At 42.8% G+C, this 22037-nt stretch overlaps 1 protein-coding gene across 2 annotated transcripts in view; it reads right to left on the bottom strand.

Moving 5' to 3' along the window:
• opcml (opioid binding protein/cell adhesion molecule-like) overlaps positions 1 to 22037 on the bottom strand; it is a 404588-nt gene that overhangs the window by 106450 nt on the left and 276101 nt on the right. For both annotated transcript variants that reach the window (XM_024432025.2, XM_024432024.2), the window contains one exon: positions 13566 to 13801. In XM_024432025.2, the coding sequence (XP_024287793.1) occupies positions 13566 to 13801 (236 nt within the window). The remainder of the gene's footprint in view (positions 1 to 13565; positions 13802 to 22037) is intronic.

Below are 22037 nucleotides of genomic sequence, written 5' to 3'. Positions count from 1 at the left end.
CATGTTTCAAGCAGACCCCCATAGTCCCTGTGCCCAAGAACACAAAGGCAACCTGCCTAAATGACTACAGACCCGTAGCACTCACGTCCGTAGCCATGAAGTGCTTTGAAAGGTTGGTAATGGCTCACATAAACACCATTATCCCAGAAATCCTAGACTAACTCTAATTTGCATACCGCCCAAACAGATCCACAGATGATGCAATCTCCATTGCACTCCACACTGCCCTTTCCCACCTGGACAAAATGAACACTTATGTGAGAATGCTATTCATTGACTACAGCTCAGCGTTCAACACCATTGTACCCTCAAAGCTTACCACTAAGCTAAGGATCCTGGGACTAAACATCTCCCTCTGCAACTGGATCCTGGACTTTCTGATGGGCCGCCCCCAGGTGGTGAGGGTAGGGAGCAACACATCTGCCACGCTGATACTCAACACTGGAGCTCCCCAGGGGTGTGTGCTCAGTCCCCCCCTCTACTCCGTGTTCACCCATGACTGCATGGCCAGGCATGACTCCAACACCATCATTAAGTTTGCAGACGACACAACAGTGTGATCACCGACAACGATGAGACAGCCTATAGGGAGGAGGTCAGAGACCTGGCGGGTGGTGCCAGAATAATAACCTATCCCTCAACGTAACCAAGACTAAGGAGATTATTGTGGACTACAGGAAACGGAGGACCGAGCACGCCAACCATTCTCATCGACGGGTCTGTAGTGGAGCAGGTTGAGAGCTTCAAGTTCCTTGGTGTCCACATCAACAACAAACTAGAATGGTCCAAACACACCAAAACAGTAGTGAAGAGGGCACGACAAAGCCTATTCCCCCTCAGGAAACTAATAAGATTTGACATGGGTCCTGAGATCCTCAAAAGGTTCTACAGCTGCAACATCGAGAGCATCCTGACTGTTTGCATCACTGCCTGGTACGGCAATTGCTCGGTCTCTGACCGCAAGGCACTAGAGGGTAGTGCCTACGGCCCAGTACATCACTGGGGCTAAGCTGCCTGCCATCCAGGACCTCTACACCAGGCGGTGTCAGAGGAAGGCCCTAAAAATAGTCAAAGACTCCAGCCACCCCAGTCATAGACTGTTCTCTCTACTACCGCATGGCAAGCAGTATCAGAGTGCCAAGTTTAGGACAAAAAGGCTTCTCAACAGTTTTTACCCCCAAGCCATAAGACTCCTAAACAGGTTATCAAATGGCTACCCGGACTATTTGCATTGTGTTCCCCCCCCAACCCCTCTTTTTATGCTGCTGCTACTCTCTGTTTATCATATATGCATAGTCAATTTAACTATACATTCATGTACATACTACCTCAATTGGGCCGACCAACCAGTGCTCCCGCACATTAGATAACCGGGCTATCTGCATTGTGTCCCACCCACCACCCGCCAACCCCTCTTTTACGCTACTGCTACTCTCTCTTCGTCATATATGCATAGTGACTTTAACCATACCTACATGTACATACTACCTCAATCAGCCTGACTAACCGGTGTCTGTATTCAACCTCGCTACTTCTATAGCCTCGCTACTGAATATAGCCTGTCTTTTTACTGTTGTTTTATTTCTTTACCTACCTATTGTTCACCTAATACATTTTTTGCACTATTGGTTAGAGCCTGTAAGTAAGCATTTCACTGTAAGGTCTACACCTGTTGTGTTCAGCGCACATGACAAATAAAGTTTGATTTGATTTGAGCACACAGATGAGCTTCCCTGAGATGGTTTCTGACAGTTTGTGCAGAAATTCTTCAGTTGTGCAAAGCCACAGTTTCATCAGCTGTCCAGTTGGCTGGTCTCAGATGATCCCACAGGTGAAGAAGCAGAATGTGGATGTCCTGTGCTTACACATGGTCTGCGGTTGTACTGTCACATATCTAAAACAATGTTGGAGGTGACTTATGGTAGATAACATTCAATTATCTGGCTACAGCTCTGGTGGATGTTCCTGCAGTCAGCATGCCAATTGCACGCTCCCTCAAAACTTTTTAGAGTGGCCTTTTATTGTCCCCAGCGCAAGGTGCACCTGTGTAATGATCATGCTGTTTAATCAGCTTCTTGATATGCCACACCTGTCAGGTGGATGGATTATCTTGGCAAATGAGAAATGCTCACTAACAGGGATGAAAACACATTTGTGACCAAAATCTGAGAGAATAAGCTTTTTGTGTATCTGGAACATTCCTGGGATCTTTTGTTTTTGCTCATGAAACATGGGATCCAACACTTTATACGTTACGTTCATATTTTTATTCAGTGTAGAATGACTAAGAATTCCTCAAGAGATAATAACTTGCATTTCAGAGGTTCCAGGTTCAGAAGCACGGGTGAAAGTTACAGCTATGAAATCTTACTAAGAAACACAAGTGAATGTTAGGAATTGCCAGGGCTTCCTATAAAGTCTGTATTTTCTGTGAAAGTGGCATTATTATCTTGTGAAAACCAACGGTGATTCTCTCACTTCTCTCAGGTTTAAATGGTCGAGGGATAAATGTAGTCAAATGCCGCCTCTGCAATAATAACAACCTTTGTAAGTATAAAACCTTGTTGCAATACTTATTTGTGTTCTCTACCAAATTAAAAGTTTGAGGTTAAATCCAAGTTTCAGGTTTCTGTCTGGGGCTGTACATTCTCCTTTGTTACTTATACCCTATTGAATTACTTCTGATCGATATCACAGATGGATGTTTCTGGAAGTGCATGCAGGTTTTCGTAAAGATATGGTTTTCCAGTTGGCGTCATTCTCAACCAAAATAGATGTAGCACTGACATTACAGCAACATCTAAGCCGATCATAATCCAAAATAGTCTTTACCAGCAGAGGTTTAAAAGTTGGTTAAAACACCCATTTGCAGAAAAACATGTTTTAACGGAACTCAGCATAAGATCTATATATACACAGTAATTATGAAAGAGACAAGAACAATCCTACTCTTACCTCTTCCCTGTGGTGTATAAATAGGCAGGATGTCAGAGAAGGTGGTGCGGAGAGAAATGTGGTTAAAAAAAACAAACATCTGTGAAGCATTTCATGGCTAAACACAGCATGAAATATTAAAATGTCCTGGCACCCATGAGTCACCTTTGCTCTCACATAGCGTTCCTCAGAGCGCTGCTCTCCATTGAAGTCTCTTTGGTTCATAAGATAAGAGCCCCCCGACAAGTTCAGCCATGTTGTACCCACCGACTTAAGAGTTGTGCCGTATCTGAGAGGGTCACGTTTAGGACGCATATGGAGTTTTGGCGAAAGTCTGCCATCAGAAAACACAGCAGTTGGGAAAGCTGATTCACTGTTATACAGTGTTGATTCAAAATAACCTAAAGTGTTGTTTTGAATGATGTACAGTGGGTGAATTTTAGAGCAGATTCAGGTTAAAGTGTAACATAGCCTACCTGTGTATTTTTGCCTAGCAGTGTGCGCTGTTGAATTTTGGCCACAAGAGAGAAATATGTGGGGTTTTTGTCTTAGAGTAACGTTATACTATGCTATTATATTCAGTTCTGTTAGTGCCTTCAGAAAGTTTTCATCCCCCTTTACTTATTCCATATTTTGTTTTGTTAAAGCCTGAATTCAAAATGGATTAACATTAGAACTGCCTGGTCTTTCAGCCTATAAGTACCTGCAAGAGAAGGTTGAGAAGGTTGAGAAGGTTGAGAAGGTTGAGAACGTTGAGAACGTTGCCGGGCGTTCCCTTTAGCATCAGATGTATATCAACCCGCAAGGGTTGAGATGTTTTGGATAATTCTACACGTCCTAGTGAAAAACAAAGGCCTAAAGATGAATTCTCGACACTTCGAGCAAATGACACAAACATTCTAAAGGTCTAATAAATACATTTCATATATTCTATCAGAATAATAATAATTTGGCTGTGTTTATAAAGTTCTTAGGGAACATTAGAATACTAAATAACTATTATTTCAAAGAACATTACATCGTTTTCTTTAGTTTATGTTACTCTAGGCTATAAGTAAAAATGGAAGTTGAAAGTTGAAGTCCATCACAAAGAGGTCTATTATAATTTCATTTTTGGCAGGTCTAAAGAAACATTGTGGAAATAAGAATAGCATACTTAAAGTTTATTATGTTACTAATATTTGCTTAAAACCAAGAGCAATGCCACCGGGTGAGTGGTCATGTGAGTGGTCATACCCACCACTGTGACCTGTACGTTCTCGTTGGCTGGCCCTCGCTTCATACTCGTCGCCAAACCCACTGGCTCCAGGTCATCTACAAGACCCTGCTAGGTAAAGTCCCCCCTTATCTCATCTCACTGGTCACCATAGCAGCACCCACCTGTAGCATGCGCTCCAGCAGGTATATCTCTCTGGTCACCCCCAAAACCAATTCTTCCTTTGGCCGCCTCTCCTTCCAGTACTCTGCTGCCAATGACTGGAATGAACTACAAAAATCTCTGAAACTGGAAACACTTATCTCCCTCACTAGCTTTAAGCACCAGCTGTCAGAGCAGCTCTCAGATTACTGCACCTGTACAAAACCCATCTATAATTTAGCCCAAACAACTACCTCTTCCCCTACTGTATTTATTTTGCTCCTTTGCACCCCATTATTTCTATCTCTACTTTGCACATTATTCCACTGCAAATCTACCACTCCAGTGTTTTACTTGCTATATTGTATTTACTTCGCCACCCTGGCCTTTTTTGCCTTTACCTCCCTTATCTCACCTCATTTGCTCACATTGTATATAGACTTATTTTTCTACTGTATTATTGACTGTATGTTTGTTTTACTCCATGTGTAACTCTGTGTTGTTGTATGTGTCGAACTGTTTTGGCCAGGTCACAATTGTAAATGAGAACTTGTTCTCAACTTGCCTGCCTGGTTAAATAAAGGTGAAATAAATAAATTAAAATTTGCTAAACGCATGGACAGCACAGATATTCTTGGAAAAGTGACATTTGGAAATAAAGTGTGACTTCTTGAATGTTGAGTTATTAGACAAAGGTAACTTCCACAGAAGCTGCAGAATATGCTGCATCTGATACTATACAGAAACATTTTACCTGCATGTGACTCTGAAGGAGGATTTGATAAAGTGATGCTCCTTTCCCTGCATCTGTCAATTACAACTTTGGTATAGTTTAGGTGTAGTTTATTTCCCGCTCATCAACTTGGATAGAATCAAGGATAGTTTTTGTATTATTCTAAAGGCTTACAGCAACATATTCATTTCCCTTACGATAAATATGATTAGTAAAAGCGTTAGTAAATAAAACAGTCCCGTAACAGATTATTTTACATAAAACATAACAGAGAATGGTATCAACCTACAAGGCGCACAATGAAATTATTAACATGAGCACTAACACTGATAAATATAGGCATAACAAAAACTCATCATTACACTATTGTTGTTATAAATTATATCAACCTCTTCATCATTCAGTTAGGCCCAATTTAAATTGCAAGTAATGTGCACAATTATCAACCATTTATCCATTTGTCATTCATTCAGTGGGCTGGCATCGTTTGCTTCCCTTTGCTCATCAACTCGGATAGAGTCAAGGATATGTTTTGCATTATTCTAAAGGCATACTGTAACATGTAAGCATGTTTTAGTTTCCCTTACAATACATTCAACTAGTAGATAGAGTTATAGAAATTAAAACGGTCCCATAACAGCTTCTTATTACAAAGTGAAACTTAAAAGAGAATGATGTCAACACACATGGAGCACGGTCAAATTATTTGCCATAAACATGAGTGTCAACACTGATATATAGGCATAACACAAACTCATCAATATTGTCTTCCTAAATGAAATCAACCTCTTCACCCTCCTTATCATTGTTAGGCCTAATTTAAATTCAATTGTAAAGTGCATGGTTATCACCCATTCTTCCATTTGTCATTCATTCAGTGAGGAGAGCGAGAGAGACGCATTTAGCACCTGGCTAGGTACCAATGTCCCACATCGCGTCATTTTGGCGGGTTAAGTTGGGAATAGGTGTGGGAAAAAAAGAGGAAAAAGGCTCTAAATACTTTTCTGATTGTGATTTCAAAAATCTGACATACGAGCAAAGTAAAATACAAACATTTAGGAATAGTCAGGGAAGGAGTAGGACGTAGCTTTTGGCCTATTTTTTAAATGTACAAAATCAAACATCAGTGGCAATTTGTGGTTCTGATGTTATTGATTTTTTTGTCTCACCTTCTATAGACAATACCCCATAATGACAAAGTGAAAAACGTGTTTTTAGACATTTTTGCAAATGTATTGAAAATGAAATACAGAAATGTCTCATTTACATAAGTATTCACACCCCTGAGTCAATACTTTGTAGAAGCACCTTTGGCAAAGTCTTTCTGGGTAAGTCTGGGTAAGAGATTGCTTTCCACACCTGGATTGTGCAATATTTGCCCATTATTATTTTCAAAATTCTTTAAGCTCTGTTAAATGTGTTGTTGATCATTGCTTGACAACAATTGTCAGGTCTTGCCATAGATTTTCAAGTATATTTAAGTCAAACTCGGCCACTCAGGAACATTCACTGTATTCTTGGTAAGCAACTCCAGTGTGTATTTGGCCTTGTGATTTTGGTTATTATCCTGCTGAAATGTGAATTAATCTCCCAGTGTCTGGTGGAAAGCAGAGTGAACCAGGTTTCCCTCTAAGATTGCCTGTGGTTAGCTCCATTCTGTTTCTTTTTTTATACTGAAAAACGATTACAAACATACCCATAACATGATGCAGCCACCACCATACTTGAAAATATGTGTTGTATTTGATTTTCCCCAAACATATCATTTTGTATTCAGGACAAACAGTTAATTGATTTGGTCAATTATTTTGCAGTATTACCTTGTTGCAAACAGGATGCATGTTTTAGAATATGTTTTATTCTGTACAGGCTTCCTTCTGTTCTGTAATTTAGGTTACTAATGTGGAGTAACTACAATGTTGATGATCCATCCTCTGTTTTCTCACATCACAGTCATTAAACTCTGTAATTGTTTTAAAGTCACCATTGAGCTCATGGTGAAATCCCTGAGCGGTTTCCTTCCTCTCCGGCAACTGAGTTAGGAAGGACACTATGGTGTTATCACTATGGAGCATTCCTCTCTCTCACGTGGCTTGTAATGTGAAGCAACGTCAAGTTAGCAATACATTTGCCTTCATAAAGATACATCGTTGGTAGTTATTTTACTCACGTATTGTCACGACTTCTACCGAAGGTAACTCCTCTCCCTGTTCGGGCGGCGCTCTGCGCTCGGCATTGCCGGTCTACTAGCCACTACCGATCCCTTTTTCTTTTTCTGGTTGTTTTGTCTGTGTTCCTTTTCACACCTGGTTTTCAATTGCTTTGATTTCTGTGGGTATATAGGGCACCTGTTACCTGCCGTAATTCGTGCAGGATTAGATTTGTGTGTATTGCGCTTGATTGTATTTGATGTTTGTTGTTTTTTCGCTATTACGCACGTGTATGTAAAGTGTCGGAACTGTGTTTGTTCCTCCGTGTGTTTGCACGAGTATTGGAGAGCGTAGTTTTGGGATTTTTTTCTGTGCCGTTTGTATTGGTGGACTATATTATTAAACACGCTTCTCAGACATCCCTGCTCTCCTGCGCCTGACTCCTACACCTCTCACCAAGACGCATGTTATCACAGAATCCTGCACCAATATAATTATGGAGTCAGCAGGAGCGGATGCACTTCCAGGGTCCGTGGAGGAGCGAGTTCAACACCACACGGCAGTGTTACACCAACTGGGGACCGCCATGGATCAGGTGATGGCGACGATGGAGAGATGAGAGAGAGGTGATCTTCCCACATCGTTATCAGCTACACCCCAACCAGTACCACTACCCTCTCCTTCATTGCCTGAGCACAGTGGAATTCGACTCGCCCTCCCGAGGGAGTATGATGGGACGGCGGCCGGGTGCCAGGGCTTCTTACTCCAGATGGACCTATACCTGGCGACCGTTCGTCCGGCTCCTTCGGGGGGTGAGAGCGTAAACGCCCTCGTCTCCTGCCTCGCAGGTAAAGCCCTGGAGTGGGCCAACGCGGTATGGAACGATCCTGACTCGGCGAGGGACCACTACCCAGAGTTCACCCGAATGCTTTCGTGCCGTGTTTGATCACCCACCTGAGGGTCGAGCGGCGGGTGAACGGCTGTTCCATCTGAGGCAGGAGAGGAGGAGTGCTCAGGACTTTGCTCTAGAGTTCCGGACCTTGGCCGCTGGCGCGGGATGGAACGACAGGGCCTTGATCGATCACTATAGGTGTAGTTTGCGTGAGGACGTCCGTAGGGAGCTGGCCTGTTAGAGACACCACCCTGTCCTTGGACCAATTGATCGACATGTCCATTCGGTTGGACAACTTGCTGGCGACCCGCGGACGTCCAGATCGGGCTCTGTCAGTTCCATCTCCCAGCTCCACCACTCCAACAACCATGGAGCTAGGAGGTGCTTCAGGGAGGGCGACCGGAGGAGGGGGCCTTTCCTGTGCCAGCTGTGGTCGCAGAGGGCACACTGCTGACCGGTGCTGGGGGGGTCCCCCCGGGAGTCGAGACGCCAGGCCGAGCACTGCCCGGACACCTCAGGTGAGTCGGCACCAGGCTCACCCAGAGCCCCCTGTTGGTCACATGTATGTATGGATTGTTTTTCCTGAATTTTCCCCTCTTTCCCGGCATAAGGCGCTAGTAGATTCAGGCGCGGCGGGAATTTTATTGACCGCGGTTTAGCGAACAGGTTAGGGATTCCCCTTGTTCAGCTGGACAAACCCTTCCCAGTGCACGCCTTAGATAGCCGACCATTAGGGTCAGGGCTAGTCAGGGAGGCCACGGCTCCACTAGGTATGGTTACGCAGGAGGGTCATGAGGAGAGAATTAGTCTCTTCCTCATTGATTCTCCTGCGTTTCCGGTGGTGTTGGGGATCCCCTGGTTGGCCCGTCACAACCCCAGGATTTCGTGGCAACAGAGGGCTCTACAGGGGTGGTCGGAGGAGTGCTCAGGCAGGTGTGTAGGAGTTTCCATCGGTGCTACAACGGTGGAGAGTCCAGACCAAGTCTCCACCGTGCACATTCCCTCAGAATATGCCGATTTGGCTATCGCCTTCTGTAAAAAGAAGGCGACCCAATTACCACCTCATCGACGAGGGGATTGTGCGATAAATCTCCTGGTAGGCGCTGCACTTCCCAGGAGTCACGTGTATCCCCTGTCACAGGTTCATTCAGCCCTCCATCTCACCTGCCTCCTCGAGTTTCTTTTTTGTGAAGAAGAAGGAGGGTGGTCTGCGTCCGTGCATTGACTATAGAGGTCTAAATTCCATCACGGTGGGGTATAGTTACCCGCTACCTCTCATTGCCACGGCGATTGAGTCATTTCACGGAGCACGGTTTTTCACAAAACTGGATCTCAGGAGTGCATATAACTTGGTGCGTATCCGGAAGGGAGATGAGTGGAAGACGGCGTTTAGTACCACATCCGGCCATTATGAGTACCTCGTCATGCCGTACGGGTTGAAGAATGCTCCAGCAGTCTTCCAATCTTTTGTGGATGAGATTCTCAGGGATCTGCACGGTCAGGGTGTGGTGGTTTACATCGATGATATTCTGGTCTATTCCGCTACACGGGCCGCGCATGTGTCTCTGGTGCGCAGGGTACTTGGGCGACTGTTGGAGCATGACCTGTACGTCAAGGCTGAGAAATGCTCGTTCTTCCAACAGGCCGTCTCCTTCCTTGGATATCGCATTTCCACATCGGGGTTGGTGATGGAGGATGACCGCATTGCAGCCATGAGTAATTGGCCGACTCCAACCACGGTAAAGGAGGTGCAGCGGTTCTTAGGTTTTGCCAACTACTACCGGAGGTTTATCCGGGGTTTTGGGATGGTGGCTGCACCCATTACGTCACTGCTGAAGGGGGGGCCGACGTGTCTGGGGTGGTCGGCTGAGGCGGACAGGGCTTTTGGTCGCCTGAAGGCTCTTTTACCTCGGCTCCCGTGCTGGCGCATCCGGACCTCTCTTTGGCATTTATAGTGGAGGTGGACGCATCCAAGGCTGGGGTTGGAGCCGTGCTCTCCCAGCGCTCGGGTGCGCCACCGAAGCTCCGCCCCTGTGCTTTCTTTTCTCGGAAGCTCAGCCCGGCGGAGCGAAACTATGACGTGGGGGATCGGGAGCTGCTAGCTGTTGTCAGAGCCCTGAAGGTGTGGAGACATTGGCTTGAGGGGGCCCAGCACCCTTTCCTCATCTGGACTGACCACCGTAATCTAGAGTACATTCGGGCAGCGAGGAGACTGAACCCTCGTCAGGCAAGGTGGGCCATGTTTTTCACCCGATTTAGGTTTACCATCTCCTATAGACCAGGCTCCCAGAACACTAAGGCAGACGCACTGTCCCGACTATATGATACGGAGGAGCGGGCCATTGATCCTGCGCCCATCCTCCCGGCTTCTTGTCTAGTGGCACCTGTAAGGTGGGAGGTGGACGCAGACATTGAGCGAGCATCGCGTGTTGAGCCCACTCCTCCACAGTGTCCAGCGGGACGGGTGTATGTTCCGCTGGAGGTTAGAGACAGGTTAATTTGGTGGGCTCACACATCCCCCTCCTCTGGTCACCCGGGGATTGGGAGGACGGTGCGATGTCTTAGTGGGAAGTACTGGTGGCCCACTTTAGCCAAGGACGTGAGGGTTTATGTGTCCTCCTGCTCAGTGTGCGCTCAGTGCAAGGCTCCTAGGCACCTGCCCAGAGGGAAGTTACAACCCCTTCCCGTTCCACAGCGGCCTTGGTCACACCTGTCGGTTGACTTCTTGACTGATCTGCCACCGTCACAGGGCAACACCACGATCCTGGTCGTTGTGGATCGGTTTTCAAAGTCCTGTCGTCTCCTCCCTTTGCCCCGTCTCCCTACGGCCCTACAGACGGTGGAGGCCCTGTTTACTCACGTCTTCCGGCACTACGGGGTGCCTGAGTATATTGTTTCTGATCGGGGTCCCCAGTTCACGTCCAGGGTGTGGAAGGCGTTCATGGAATGTTTGGGGGTCTCGGTCAGTCTGACCTCTGGGTTTCACCCCGAGAGTAATGGGCAGGTGGAAAGAGTGAACCAGGATGTGGGTAGGTTTCTGCGGTCGTATTGCCAGGACCGGCCAGGGGAGTGGGCGAAGTACATCCCCTGGGCGGAGATGGCCCAGAACTCACTCCCCCACTCCTCTACGAACCTGTCGCCCTTCCAATGTGTGTTGGGCTATCAGCCGGTCCTGGTACCATGGCATCAGAGCCAGACCGAGGCTCCTGCGGTGGACGATTGGGTGAAACGCTCAAGGGAAACCTGAGAGGCCGCCCACGGGTACCTTAAACGGGCCGAAGGGTGGCAGAAGGCCAGTGCCGACCGCCATCGCAGCGAGGCCCCGGTGTACACACCGGGGGACCGGGTCTGGCTCTCGACCCGAAACCTGCCCCTCCACCTGCCCTGCCGGAAGCTGGGTCCGCGGTTTGTGGGGCCATTCAAAGTCCTGAGGAGAATAAACGAGGTGTGTTATAGGTTACAGCTCCCCCCGTATTACCGTATTAACCCCTCGTTTCATGTGTCTCTCCTCAGGCCGGTGGTGGCTGGTCCGCTTCAAGAAGATGAGGTGCGGGAGGTCCCTCCGCCCCCCCCTGGACATCGGGGGGGCGCCAGCGTATGCAGTTCGGTCCATACTGGACTCGAGGCATCGGGTGGGGGGTCTTCAGTACCTCGTGGACTGGGAGGGGTACGGTCCGGAGGAGAGATGCTGGGTGCCGGTGGAGGACGTACTGGATCCACCTATGCTAAGGGGGTTTCACCGCCTCCATCCGGATCGCCCTGCGCCTCGTCGGCGGCCCCGGTCTACTAGCCACTACCGATCCCTTTTTCTTTTTCTGGTTGTTTTGTCTGTGTTCCATTTCACACCTGGTTTTCAATTGCTTTGATTTCTGTGGGTATATAGGGCACCTGTTACCTGCAGTAATTCGTGCAGGATTAGACTTGTGTGTATTGCGCTCGATTGTATTTGATGTTTGTTGTTTTTTCGCTATTACGCACGTGTATGTAAAGTGTCGGAACTGTGTTTGTTCCTCCGTGTGTTTGCACGAGTATTGGAGAGCGTAGTTTTGGGATTTTTTTCTGTGCCGTTTGTATTGGTGGACTATATTATTAAACACGCTTCTCAGACATCCCTGCTCTCCTGCGCCTGACTCCTACACCTCTCACCAAGACGCATGTTATCACACGTATAGACATGTCTGATTACACGGCAAACACCTGTATCTTTGTATTGACTGGGTGTATTGATACACCATCCAAAGTGTAATTATTAAATTCACCATGCTCAAAGGGATATTCAACGCCTGTGTTTTATTTTACCCATCCGGACATGTGCAGAAGGTTTGGGACCTTCAGCGCTCAGAAAAAAAGGTCGGATCTGCAGCCACTCCGTTTTCTTTATCTTAAAACAAGCACCTTTACAATCTGATAGTGAAGTGTGAAAATATAATAAGGTAGCATTTAAATCTGTAAATCAAGCGTCAATAACAAACAATAACAAACAACAATAATATATTAATGATATATTATGAAGAGTAATCATACGGTGTAGCTGACATTCTCATCAACGATCTGGTAATTACAGTTGGAAAAAACAATTTAAGTGCACTAATTTGTTCTGGGTTTACAGACTGAACAATTGTTTTAATCTGCATGCCACTGCTAATTAGGGAACATCTAATATTTTTTTTTAAACATGCACTGGCTATTATTTTAGAAATGTTTCCTGTAATTAGTGTCAGGGCTAAATTCAAAAGGTTAATGAATAACAGATAATACATTGTTTTCTTAGCAAAATGCTGCATTTCCAAACAGGACAATAAACAATCCTTGGTGACTCTTGAGCAAGAAATAGCTATTGCCGAATTATGTCTAGTCCAGCAGTTATCAGTTTTATGATTGCATACTATTGTCTGTTGTAGCGTTGGTCCCTTTCTAAATGCAAGATCCTCTCATCGTTAGTTCATCTTGTTCAGTTTTAATTCAATGTTAAATGAGTGTGTCTACATGATCTGTACCCCAAAACCCGACAAAGGGCTGTGGTGCTAATTGTTTTTGGAAACTGAGCGTGAGGGAAATTGATTTCACTGTAAATTATAACAAAAGTCCAGGTATCGACAGATGATTTAGCAAGTCCTTGCTCTGAAACTGGGGCACGGTTATCCAACTGGCTGTGCCCGCAAATCAATATCTATCAACGATCTGAAATGAAACCTAGATTAAATCCCAATTAATCTAAGGGAGTCACGTTTGGCGAGTTCCAGTTAATTACATCATCCTGGCAAAGGTTTTTCTTCTCTTTACCTATCATACCTCCCCACCGGTTAAGTCAAAACGATCACAGCCACGAGTTTGAAATATTGCATCTGTAAATTCACCACTAAAGTCAGACTACCATGCAAAGACAGTGATATCAATCAGCCCTGTAAATCTAGATGACAACTTGACTAAACTCTAATCGCAAACCCCAAGAGAACTATGGAAAATGGGCTGAATCTGACTGAAGAAAAAGTGCAGTACCTTGAACAATGAGATGCACTTTGGACGATTTGGGTTTGTTGCTCATGAGGATGGAGCACACGTAGGGCCCCTCGTCGTGTACATTCACGTTCTGGATCTTTATGCTGTACTCTGTCACGGGTGTGTTGTCCATTCGGACAACGCGAGGGTCCAGAGACCACTTGTCAGTGCCCGCATAAAGAATGGTGGTGCGATTGAGCCAAGCCACCCGCGATACCTTGCTGTCCACAGTACATCTGTGAGATAAAGAGAGAAACAGAGAGAGAAGAGGATGAGTGTTAAGCATTCCAAAATATTTTTACAGTGTTCTATGGTGTCCATTCTATTGTAAAGCACAATTGAGTGATATTGATTGACTGATATGTCTGACTGATAATATTGTGTGAGGATGTGGCTTTTGTATGACTTTTTTGATAAAGTTAGACCTTGTGCACTACTATACAATATAATGTTCTTCAACACTGTTGCTGGGGCCCCACATGATGCGCATGCTTTTGTTTCAGACCAATACTCTGCCCTTGAGTATTTGAATCAAGGCACCAGGACCTTGATAAAAGAACTGACCACATAGAGAGGATAGCTCTCAGTGAGGCTATACATCCACAATAGACTTTGGAACAAGGACTGTGTAATTACACATTCACTTAGTGAAGGTTATTCCACCTGTGTAACTACTGATGTTATTACACATTTTCTTGTTCCACTGTGTAACTAATGTTTTGTAATTACACGTTTGAAAGTCACCTGTGAATTACCATGTTAATAAATCAAACCAAAATATGACCTTGTTACTATGTAACTAATGTACAAGGTGCCACTACCATTGAATGCACATGTACTAACAGGGTTGATAAATAGACTAGGACCTGGTGAAAACAATTGTAACCAGGCACATCCTATCATTAACTACCAGTCATTTTAAATTAGTTTATTTCTATGTTATGACCTGGTTCAAAGGCTATACAGAATCAAGTGTAATGTAAGAACGATATAGTTACATAGGATAGGCAGGGTAGCCTAGTGGTTAGAGCGTTGTACTATTAACCGCAAGGTTGTAAGTTCAAACCCCCGAGCTGACAAGGTACAAATCTGTTGTTCTGCCCCTGAACAGGCAGTTAACCCACTGTTCCTAGGCTGTCATTGAAAATAAGAATTTGTTCTTAACTGACTTGCCTGGTTAAATAAAGGTTAAATAAAAATTATCATGTACAGTACCAGACAAAAGTTTGGACACACCTACTCATTCAAGCATTTTTCTTTATTTGTACTATTATCTATATTGTAGAATAATGGTGAACTCATCAAAACTATGATGTAACACATATGGAATCATGTACTAACCAAAAAAGTGTTAGACAAATCAAAATATATTTTATATTTGAGATTCTTCAAAGTAGCCACCTTTTGACTTGACAGCTTTGCACACTCTTGGCATTCTCTTAACCAGCTTCACATGGAATGTTTTTCCAACAGTCTTGGAGTTCACACAAATGCTGAGCACTTGTTGGCTACTTTGTCTTCACTCTGCGGTCCAACTCATCCCAGACCATCTCAATTGGGTTGAGTTCAGGTGATTGTGGAGGCCAGGTCATCTGATGCAGCACTCCACTGTTAGTCCAGACAAGGCTTGGACTAACAATTGAGTAAAACAAGATTATGTTTTGGGATCTGATGGGGTACAGCAGTTGAACTAAGCTCATGCGGTATTCATAAGTAACATTCTTCAAGAATCAATGAGTATGTATAATTTAGAAATGGATATACCAGTCGCAGATTGTCATTTTCAGTGAGTTATAACCTATATTTTAACTATATTTGCACATGTGTCCATTGATTGGTGGTAAATGTTTGCTCATAAATTCATTTTATTCACACTTAACACCAAATTACATACATGAGGCTTAATTAGAAGTGATTCATGCATTCTATGGAAATAAAACATATGCTTAGCATTTTACAAACAAATTCTGTCACAATTACCATGGTACATTGCCTTAAATGTCAGCACCTGTGCAAAATTCCTATTTACACTGGGAGCCTAAGCCAAGTCTGATTTGTATGTCCTTGGTATTCTCCGGTTGCTAGGCCCTGTGGAAAAGCCCAGTCGAACCATGTATTTGAAAAAGAGAGAAGCCTAACAAACAAACAACGTGATTTAAATTCAGGACAGATTATTGGATCATAACCTCCGTGCCTAACCTTCAATGAACTTCAGTGGAGGAATATCATAACGCTCATAATTCCATTTCCACTTCCACTGCATACTAAACAGGGACAGAGGAGAGCAAGACAGGGAAGGATGGGAATACAGCTACAGTGGTGTATCTGACAGTATTTGCAGACAGATATCAAAACTATTGTGGAACTGTACTTCTGTACAAACTTGCAATGCAAATCCAAGGCTAAAGGTTAATGTATGTGATTGAAGTGTTACCTAAGGAAAAGCAAAATAACAATATTCACTAGTATAACAAAAGTTATATCTTTTGACAAAAGGCCAACAACCTTTGCTCTGTCCAGAAATACAGCCTTATAGGATTGTTTTAGTGCAGTGACTCTTCGTTCATTTTGCAATCTCTCATCATATCATATTTGTTCTGAAAAATTGGTTATGCATTTATTTATCTGACAGGATACATAACTGACTATGGATTCCCATTATGATCTGTAGATTGTGGAGCATCAGCAATTCCCACAAGATTCATTAGTCAACTGCCACTCTGTTGGCATGCAGTTACTAAGTCGTCTTTGTTGTAATCAATCTTCAAGTTTATTTCATGAAGTTAAAGAAGTTCGACTAGATGGGCAGAGACAACAGTACCATCCTCCCGTTTCTCTTAGACTAGTTACTACTACCCTTGCTGTAAAAGTTTGTTCCATGTTGCAGTTAATGAAACTGGCAGTAAGTGTTTATTGAGTTGAATATGAACAGAGTAGAGATCTCCAACGTTGGTCCTGGTGAGCTATTGACTATACAGGCTTTCAGTCAGAACCACGATTAGTTTAATCAGAATACAACATTTCCTCTTCTTGTTATTGAAATACTAATGTATAGCCACTCAAGTCGTTCAATTTTTTGACTGAGAGACGTCACATTTATTGTTAATCTAAATAACGTCACAATTCATTTTCAAATCAGCTACATCACTACGTGACCACTTTAAACATGAAATTAAATGTTGAGTTTGCGCATACCCAAAGCGATCAGCTATACTGTAGATCTGAGAAAACAACCAAAAAATTGCTTTGACTCTTGGAATAATATCTCGTCCGAACGACTTGGTTGTTTGAACAACTTCATTGATTGTTTTGTCTAATTAGGCCTAATTTGTTATGCAGCAACAGTGACCGTTGCTGCAGCCATTAATTCAATGATTATATCCATTGATATGATTATTCATTAAACGCTATTTGATAGGTCTGCTTTTGAATGCATGTAAGTGAGCCAAGAAGATCTCAGTTTTACCAATTTCACTTCAGATTCGGATGTTTATCCACATTTCTCCAAATGGACAAATTTCAAGTTGATCCAAATGTCACATTCCGAAGTGTTTTTGACACCCTGGGTTGCTCCCCCTGCTCAGCATCGTCCTTCCGAGGGTCGTGGGGTTACTCTTCCTGCTCAGCATAGTCCTCCCGGGGGTCGCGTGTTCGATCCCAGTGGTAGTGATACCCTATCCCAAACCTTAACTCTTAACCAAGGCATTCGGAATTAATAAAGGATGATGCTGAGCAGGGGGGAGAAGTAACCCAGGGTGTCAAAAACATTTTCACATTTTACGTTTGGAGCAACTTCGAAATTTGATGTTTTACTACTATGTATTAATTGGGGAATGGACCCTACAAGGAGTCGAAGGCATTCCACAGGGATGCTGACCCATGTTGACTCCAATGCTTCCCACAGTTGTGTCATGTTGGCTGGATGTCCTTTGGGTGGTGGACCTTTCTTGATACACGCAGGAAACTGTTGAGCATGAAAAACCCATCAGTGTTGCAGTTCTTGACACAAACTGGTACGCCTGGCACCTACTACCATACCCCGTTCAAAGGCACTAAAATCTTTTGTCTTGCACACTCACCTTCTGAATGGCACACATACACAATCCATGTCTCAAGGCTTAAAAATATCCTCTTCATTTACAATGATTGAAAAGGATTTAACAAGTGACATCAATAAGGGATCATAGATGGATTCACCTAGATTCACCTGGAAAGACCAGGTATTCTTAATGTTTTGTATACTCAGTGCAAACTGCTCTTCCTTCAAAAAACAAGGCATGAAATTATGATCAATTATTTATTGGGTATTCATTTATTCAAGAGCAAGTTCAGCAGTGTTGGATGTGTACACATTCTCACTGCATCTTACTGTAATATCACAATTAATGATAGGGAATATATGGTAGCTGTCAGAGCCGCTTGTAACCCCGTGTCAAGGCTTTTGCTTTACAGTACAATGGTGGGTGTCAACAGCTGACAGCAAAAACTGTCAGTTTCACTGTGTTCTCTGTGTTCACCCCATTCAATCAACATTCCAAGAGAGGATTACATGGGTGTTTAACAGAGTAAAACATGGAAATGTGAAGAGCGTACAGAATGTTTGAAACAACGAATGACCCAAGGTTGGAAGTATTATATGGGCATTTAACATTGTAACATTTTTTTACAAATCAGATCTTGTGACTCCAGTATAGTTCAAATAGTACAATGCCTACACAAATTGTGTTTCTGATAAACTACAGTAAGAAGGCAAAATAAGGATTCTGCAGCAATACAGACAAAAGTCCTCTTTAAGAATTAGAAACAGTTTGACAACAACACAGCAAGTGAGTACAGTTTTTCACAGGACATTCTCTAAAGAAGCATCTAATTAACCATGAGTGCTAATGTGCAGCAGAAGTGTAGTCAAGGGGATTGGACCCAATGACAACTTCAAGATTAAACAGCTCTCAATGATCACAGGCACTCTGACGTCGCTTGGCAATGACTGCATTCACAATCAAAAGGGTCATTCCATTTGATTTCAATCACTTTATAACCGCAGATCTTTTAATTTGAACAAAACTTTCTATACATATTTCCCAACGGTAGAAGTGGTTAGAAAGTGACTTTTTTAAAACCTAATTTCCCCATTCCAGAGATAGAGGTGCTCAAAGTTCTCCCATTTTGCATACCCCATGATACCATGAGACATCCACGTGTCAGGCCCTGACCTGAGTATTCTTTGTTTTCTTTATATATTTTGGTTAGGTCAGGGTGTGACATGTGTGATGTATGTGTCTTTGTACTGTCTTGGAGTTTTGTAGGTTTATGGGGTTGTTTACCATCTAGGTGTTTATGTATGTCTATGGTTGCCTAGATTGGTTCTCAATTAGAGGCAGCTGTTTATCGTTGTCTCTGATTGGGAACCATATTTAGGCAGCCATCTTTTTGGGGTATTTCGTGGGTTATTGTCTATGTGATGTTGCTTGTTTGCACTCAGTGTTTATAGCGGTCGTGTTGATATTCTGTTTTGTTTGTTTGGTGTACTTCGTGTTATTTTCGTCTTACATTAAAAGAATGGATTCACATCACGCTGCGCTTTGGTCTCCTCACTACGACGTTCGTGACACCACGCCTTCATCATCCGCAAAGATTAACGTTTGAGTTTGATATAATTTAAAAGTTTACAAAAAAAGTTTGTAAAACTATACAGAACTAAAATACAAACACAACATGCAACATTCAACGATTTTAATGAGTTAGTTCATATAAGGAAATGTATATAAGTTTTATAAATTATATACATTTATATAATTTAATATAAGGAAATCAGTCAATTGAAATACATTCATTAGACCATAATCTATGGATTTCACATGACAGGGCAGGGGAGCAGCCATGGGTGAGCTTGGGAGGGCACAGGGCCACCCACTTGGGAGGAAGGCCCACCCACAGGGGAGTCAGGCCCAGCCAATCAGAATGAGTTTTTCCCCACAAAAGGGCTTTATTATTATCATTACTTTATTTATAAATTCTCTGGCAACAGCTTTGGTGGACATTCCTGCAGTCAGCATGCCAATTGCATGCTTCCTCAAAACTTGAAACATCTCTGTCATTGTGTTGTGTGGCAAAAATGCACATTTTAGAGTGGCCTTTTATTGTCCCCAGCACAAGGTGCACCTGTGTAATGGTCATGTTGTTTAATCAGCTTCTTGATATGCCACACGTGTCAGGTGGATGGATTATCTTGGTAATGGAGAAATGCTCGCTAACAGGAAAATATTTTTTTTTAGAGATATAAGCTTTTTGTGCATATGGAAAATGTCTGGGGTCTTTAATTTCAGCTCATGAAACCAACACTTTACATGTTGTGTTAATGTATATGTTTTTTAATAAAAATTGTAATTTTAGAACCTTTATGTAAATGATCGTAAAACGTGTAAACTCCGATTTACTTTTCATTTTCACATATGTTGTAGCTCAGACCCTAATTTACATGATCTGGGGTGTTTGTGTAGTGCCTGCTATCGTGTGAGACACAGCATGGTCTTGAATACAGGGTGGTTGTCATTTCAATCATAGAGATTCATAGAATGGACCTATCCCTTCAGATCTCTGCAATTTAGTTGGTTCCCCACTTACATTTTAATTGAATTGAAATTGTAACTTCCAATTACTACCACAAAGATGGCCACAGGTCCACCCACGTTGAATGTCAACTTAAATGGGAATGTCTATTATATTATCTATATTTACTATATGATTGCAACAGGTTTCCTACGGAAGGCTGACATAATAAAAAATGTTCCCATTCAAGTCAAAATTCTCCGATGTGTGGACCTCCAACCATCTTTGTGGTACCATTTAAAAGTTGAAATGTCAATTTTATTCCCATTTTAGTAAATTTATCAGCTCCAAAATGACACCAACTCTGTATTCCAACGCATGTTGTGTCTCAACCAATGGCGGCACAACATAAAATATCAGTTTACACGTTTTAGATAATTGATGTTAAACAGCTATATAACACATTATAACATTTGTCATAAGCCGTCATCAGTAGGTTTCAATAGTTATCAGTCATGTCATGACATGTTATAAAACCGGTTATAATGACTATTAAAAATGACTGTTCATCCTGTTGTCATATGCGCCAATGTCAACTGTTAAACAACCTCTTGGAACTACCCATCCCGGATCCGAGAGAATTGTCATCAACTGACACTAATTAGCATAACGCAACGGACAAAAAATATTACTAGAAAATATTCATATTCATGAAATCACAAGTGAAATATAGTGAAACACAGCTTAGCCTTTTGTTAATCACCCTGTCATCTCAGATTTTGAAATTATGCTTTACAGCCAAAGCAAGACAAGCATTTGTGTAAGTTTATCGATAGCATAGCATTGCATTATGTCCAGCTAGCAGCAGGAAGTTTGGTCACGAAAATCAGAAAAGCAATCAAATTAACCGTTTACCTTTAATGATCTTCGGATGTTTTCACTGACGAGACTGACAGCAAATGTTCATTTTGTTCCATAAAGATTATTTTTATAGCCGAAATACCTCCGTTTGTTCTTCACGTTTGGTTGAGAAATCTACCGGAAACTGCGGTCACGACAACGCTGAAAAATATTCCAAATTAGATCCATAATATCGACAGAAACATGGCAAACGTTTTTTATAATCAATCCTCAAGGTGTTTTTCAAATATCTATTCGATAATATATCAACCGGGTCAGTTGGCTTCTTAGTAGGAGCGAGAGATACAATGGCCGCATTTGTCTATTACGCACAAATCACTCTGAGAGCCACCAGCTGACCACTGATGCAATGTTGTCGCTCACGCAAATCTTTCAAAATAAAAGCTTGAAACTATGTCTTGTGACACGAGACACATTAGGGAAGCCATAGAAAAAGGAATCTGGTTGATATCCCTTTCACTGCTCAATAGGGACGCATAGGAACGCAGAGGTTTCTAAATAAGAGTTACTTCCTGATTGGATTTTTCTCAGGCTTTCGCCTGCAATATCAGTTCTGTTATACTCACAGACAATATTTTTACAGTTTTGGAAACTTTAGAGTGTTTTTCTATCCTAAGCTGTCAATTATATGCATATTCTATTATCTGGTCCTGAAAAATAGCCCGTTTACTTTGGGAACGTTATTTTTCCAAAAATGAAAATAGTGCCCCCTAGTTTCAAGAGTTAATAACAACTGCTATCATATAGCCTGCATGGCAACGTATGTCACATGTTAGTACATGCAGTCTACATACAGATGTTATAACAGGGTGTTATGTAGTTTACTAACCTCTGTGTCACATTAATACATTTAATGAAATGATGGGTGTCATAACCATGTCATATGCCCTCATAGAGTGTGTATTGACACCTTAAGTAAAGTTACATTAATGAATGTGTTTATACCACAGGATGAGTTGTGAGAATCACATAACTTTACCGTTCAAATTCTCTTTTCTTTAA

The sequence above is a fragment of the Oncorhynchus tshawytscha genome, linkage group LG09 (genome assembly GCF_018296145.1).
Source record: "Oncorhynchus tshawytscha isolate Ot180627B linkage group LG09, Otsh_v2.0, whole genome shotgun sequence".
Taxonomy (NCBI): Eukaryota; Metazoa; Chordata; class Actinopteri; order Salmoniformes; family Salmonidae; genus Oncorhynchus; species Oncorhynchus tshawytscha.
The sequence above is the reverse complement of the archived record's forward strand: the minus strand, read 5'-3'. Positions and strand labels throughout refer to the sequence as shown.